The sequence below is a fragment of the Laccaria bicolor genome, genomic scaffold (genome assembly GCF_000143565.1).
Source record: "Laccaria bicolor S238N-H82 LACBIscaffold_72 genomic scaffold, whole genome shotgun sequence".
NCBI lineage: Eukaryota > Fungi > Basidiomycota > Agaricomycetes > Agaricales > Hydnangiaceae > Laccaria > Laccaria bicolor.
The window spans coordinates 181,078-185,825 of NW_001889943.1; the positions used below are offsets into that span (position 1 = coordinate 181,078).

The 4,748-nt window shown below is 45.9% G+C and overlaps 4 protein-coding genes across 4 annotated transcripts; 1 reads left to right on the forward strand and 3 right to left on the reverse strand.

Moving 5' to 3' along the window:
- Positions 1-812: 812 nt before the first annotated feature.
- On the forward strand, positions 813-1,044 carry LACBIDRAFT_316364 (uncharacterized protein; the record flags this gene model as incomplete). The annotated part of the gene is made up of 2 exons (XM_001889748.1): positions 813-840; positions 884-1,044. The coding sequence occupies 2 exons, from the start codon at positions 813-815 to the stop codon at positions 1,042-1,044; spliced, it is 189 nt and encodes a 62-aa protein (XP_001889783.1).
- A 178-nt stretch (positions 1,045-1,222) lies between these two features.
- On the reverse strand, positions 1,223-2,910 carry LACBIDRAFT_397192 (ectomycorrhiza-induced ankyrin-domain/NACHT-domain containing protein; the record flags this gene model as incomplete). Its single annotated transcript, XM_001889772.1, has 2 exons — positions 1,223-1,978; positions 2,065-2,910. 2 exons carry the CDS (start codon positions 2,908-2,910, stop codon positions 1,223-1,225), a joined length of 1,602 nt encoding a protein of 533 aa, XP_001889807.1.
- A 463-nt stretch (positions 2,911-3,373) lies between these two features.
- LACBIDRAFT_316366 (uncharacterized protein) lies at positions 3,374-3,985 on the reverse strand (the record flags this gene model as incomplete). The annotated part of the gene is made up of 2 exons (XM_001889773.1): positions 3,374-3,545; positions 3,597-3,985. The coding sequence occupies 2 exons, from the start codon at positions 3,983-3,985 to the stop codon at positions 3,374-3,376; spliced, it is 561 nt and encodes a 186-aa protein (XP_001889808.1).
- A 42-nt stretch (positions 3,986-4,027) lies between these two features.
- Positions 4,028-4,667, reverse strand: LACBIDRAFT_316367 (uncharacterized protein; the record flags this gene model as incomplete). Its single annotated transcript, XM_001889774.1, has 3 exons — positions 4,028-4,195; positions 4,251-4,589; positions 4,665-4,667. 3 exons carry the CDS (start codon positions 4,665-4,667, stop codon positions 4,028-4,030), a joined length of 510 nt encoding a protein of 169 aa, XP_001889809.1.
- Between the last annotated feature and the right edge of the window lie 81 nt (positions 4,668-4,748).

The window sequence follows — 4,748 nt, forward strand, 5'->3', positions numbered from 1 at the left end:
GCTACAAAAACAGCAGCTCAATTTTCCTCTCTGTACACTCACCCACACGAGCTGACAGGAATTTCACGAGCGGGATATGTNTACGACGAGGTTTGTCTGTTCATAATCGATCAATTAAGGGAAGTAGAACACACCTCCATATGTTCGTTCTTGCCAGTTCAACTCCTCTAAGCTGTAAGTCCCCATTCTACCATACCCAGTTTTTCATTCTGAATACTGTGCCAAATATGAGCTGCTCAAGTTATGAGCATTACTCTACCACAGGCCAGGCCGTCATACGATCTCATATGTCTGACCTGCCTCTTCTGCTTCGTACAGTTCTGGGACGTTGTGCACTGCCTCCCCTGTGCCTGTTCTGTGATGACCGTCGACAGAACATCCTCTGCACCGTAAGTGCCATGGAAGGACAAGGGCTCAGGGATTGAAGACGCAGTGAGGGGATCATATGAACGCATGGGGGAAGGCAGCTGGAACAGGTTGAGAAGATTATGACCACTGTTATGACGTAACTCAAATGGTTTGTTGGATTCTAGCAATGTTCGTCTCCTTTTTCATGTTCGTAAATGTGTTCGCACTCAAATTGATCTCATTGGTTTGCTTTCAATACTTTACAACTTAATGTTCTTGAGAACTTCCCGCCCTGCAATCCAAATCATTCAGAGGGCCAAACTCAGCTGCATAAGGGTTAAGTCCCAGTGCTTTTGATTTCCATGTTGTTTCCATGTGCACAAGACATTTGAATTATTTTTCTACTTAACAAGTTGGAAGCAGATGATATTTCAAACAAGACAATGACTTAACTGGACTCGTTAATGCCAGGTAATGGCCCTCAGGCTCAAGGTAAGTTTTTAGTATTTACAAAACATACTGATACTATTCATAGTGCCGTGTTCATATCAACAACAACTACACGGCCAGATGGGTAGCCCAAACATATTTGGCTGCCCCAAATTGAGGAAGACCAAAAGTTGCGATATTGGGAAGGGATATAGCAGTCACGGTGATTGGCCATTATCCAGTCACCGTTATGTGATAACTGGGTAGAGAAATTCATGCCGAGTGTAGGTTGCTGTGAGGGATAGATGATGTGGAATTTCCCAGGGGTAGATTTATTCACCCTACTGCCGTCGGGCAATGTGGTCTCTGAAGTAAGTATTGAGTGAGAATTTCCTGCTGTCAGATTCCAAATTCGGACTGTTTTGTCCAGTGATCCAGAGACAACTCAGCTGCCATCCTGTGAGAATGCAACAGAATTCACCCAACTTGTGTGGCCCTTCAGCTCAGCCTCCACCTTGCCCATCATCACATTCCAAATTCGGACTGTTTTGTCAGATGATCCAGAGACAACTCGGCTGCCATCCTGTGAGAATGCAACAGAATTCACCCAATCTGTGTGGCCCTTCAGCTCAGCCTCCACCTTGCCTGTGGTCACATTCCAAATTCGGACCATTTTGTCATCTGATCCAGAGACAACTCGGCTGCCATCCTGCAAGAATGCAACAGAATTCACCTGATCTGTGTGGCCCTTCAGCTCAGCCTCCACCTCACCCGTCATCACATTCCAAATTCGGACTGTTTCGTCATGTGATCCAGAGACAACTCGGCTGCCATCCTGTGAGAATGCGACAGAATTCACCTGATCTGTGTGGCCCTTCAGCTCAGCCTCCACCCCACCTGTCATCACATTCCAAATTCGGACAGTTCTGTCACTCGATCCAGAGACAACTCGGCTGCCATCGTGTGAGAATCCAACAGATAGTACCAGTGACCCATTTTGCATGATCAGCTCTGCAGGGTCCCACAAGTCTGATAATCCAAGAGTCACTTTTGGAACTCTGCTGACATGGGCAGTGTAGGTCTTGCGTATCAATGAATTCTTTGGAATCCAAATAAGTGCAGACTCATAGCTCTCCATGCAATGTTTCTGGACAGCTTCAAAGTTCATTTGTAAACACCGGCAGGCATCGTGAACAAGTAACTGAAAGTCATGGAATTTGAAGGCCTGTCAATCAGAATATTATTAGACTCACAATGCTTTCTCCTTCATTCTGGCAGATAACTTACCAATAAAACAGTGGCTATGCTACTCAGGGATTTCAGTCCAGTCTGCAGCTCACCCAGTATGCTGAGACACTCTATCCAGTGCAAAAGATGCTTGTGCAGAAAAACACCAAGAGTGTCAACAAGTACAGAGTCAAATTCTTTGACCTCTGCTAAATGATCAGCCCAATAAGTGCATGAGTATTTGAGCGCTTCAGAAATTTTGCCAGCATTCTCTAGAGAGTTGGCCCTGTCTCTGCGTGACAATATCAATTCTTTGGGGACTTCACATATGTTGTGCTTCAGTGACTTGTTCATCAGCATCAAACATTTGAGAGCAATCAGTGTATGACCCTTGGAAGCAACCAGTGAAGGAAATGATGGGCAACGCTCAGGAGAACACCGGACTGGATTGGTGATGAAGTCAGGAAATGAGGCATGGAATGGAGCAATGACAGCCCCAGGTTGATCAGGAATGTGAATAACAGAGGTGAGCCATGACAAATACAACTGCACGTCGCTTTCTGGTGATAGAGATGTGATGGCTTCCATCGACAACGGATTTTGAAGGAATATGGTGATGGACAAGACATTTCTCATATCTTCAACTTCATCCAGCTCCTTGTCTTCACAGACCTTTTCCAAGACATGAACATAGAGAGAATCAATCTCAGCTTCGAACTTGTTGATGGATTTCTGGCCAAGGCTCAGCATTGCGGAAAGACGGCGCTTATAGTCCCCACCACCGCTGGTGATATAACGAATGGCAGTGGCTGCGTAAATGAAGAGCCTGCCGGAACTTGTGACGAGACTGGACAGTTCATCATTCTTGATGCCAGCCAATGATGTCCTGAGATATATCCGGATCATCAGCAAAACAGCAACAACCTCGGTTTACCTTGGAGGCTTTGTAATCTTCGCAAAACTTTGCAATGTTTTGCTCCACCTTCCAATGTTGTAGAATTATATGATGAACTGTAGAAAGGATGTCAAACTATCTAGGACTATATAAGATTGAACCGAGGTTGCCGAGTGAATGTAAGGTTGAAGTAATCTTTGTAACGACATTGGAAAGTCGACTGAAAGATTTTTAAACATTCTAAAGTTCATCCAATATAGAATATAATACATATAATACGTTACAAGTCTGCGAAGCCGTCAGACCCGTCATCTGAGAACTCGTCAACCTCATCCGTTGAGTCACCGATATCCATCTCATCAACCTCAGACTCGTCTTCGTCCTCGTACCCATAGTCACCCTTCTCCCCATCACACGATGAACCTTCGTCCTCACCAGAGTCATCCTCGCCACTCCCTATATCCCCAGTTGCCTCTACCCCATCCATATCTTCTTCTTCAGCCCCATCATCCATCTGTTCAACTTGCTCCTCAGTGTCGTCCTCCACAACAAGATCCTGTGGGGCAGCGGGGGGGCGAAGTCGTGGGTAGCTTTATGTCCTATACCCCCGCCGAGATACCTCATCACCATATCTCGATCAGCAAACCTAAAGGAATGTAAGCACAATAAAGTGAAAAATGAATTAAAGAAAACTTACATGCCGACGTAATATCTGAGCCACTCCTCCTCGTCTTTTTGGTTGTGAGCAATGGAACGGCCCAGGAGTTCTCGGGAACGGCCTTGTGAAAAAGCAGGCATGAGATGTGCGGCTCGAATGATATCGTTGGGGTCCAAGAATCCGAATGCGCGGTCCTCATTTCCGTCGAAAAATCCGATGCGGGGCAAACGACGGGCTTTGAATCCGCTGCGATACTCGGTGTCGTGACCAAACCAACGAACCCACAGGAAGTCCATCGTGTGAGTGTCGCCTGGTGATGTTGACTTGGGATCAACGTGAAAGACGTTGGCATGGAAGATGCCGATGATACGAGCATACCAATACGGATGTGATTCCGAAGTCCCAGGTTCTTCGTTCGCGAGGACCATGATGTCGCAGTGCTCAGAATAAGGGTTCAGGGTATCCTGCAGTCACCGCATGTCATAGCTGGTGTAATTTATGCGTAAGGTCCTGTGTTTGTAGAGTCTGTCGTGTTCAAATCGGATTGTTGATAGATCTTGATCCGTGAAGGTGTTGTCATTGTTCTTGGTACCCAGAATTCGTGCCAGAAGATGTTCTTTGAGCAAAGGCATAAAATTCTATCATGTCTTCAGCATATGAAAGTGAGATACAGACCAGGAATAAGTAACTCACACGAAGTGCGGGGTCACCCGCATTTTCTGACAGAAACTTCGGAATACGCTCGAATGATTTTGCCGAGTCGGAAATTTGATAGTGATCTTTTGGCGTAATATTTGGGAGAGGGTCGTCAACAATGTTCGGAATTGAGTGGGCGCTACTTTGGCGGTAACACTTGGGGTCTGGTGCGCCGTCCGCTGAATGTTCCGAAGCTTCACGTTGCCGCTTTTCTTTCAAACTTGCATTGCGCAGAAAACGTTGCCGACGTTCCTGTTTGGTAATTTGCCTCTTGAAACCAAATGTTTTGTTTGTGCGTGCGTAGAAACATTTGACCCGCCGATGCTCAAGTTCACCCTAAGTAGAAGTTAGTTGGAGAACTCAAGTAAGGTTGTCGACATACCACTTGTGTTGAAAAATTATCTGTTGTACCATAACGCAATATTGCAAGAACGTAGTCACCGAGCGCGTGGAGCTTATAAGTGAGGAGGTTGAAGTATTTTTGGAACGACTTCT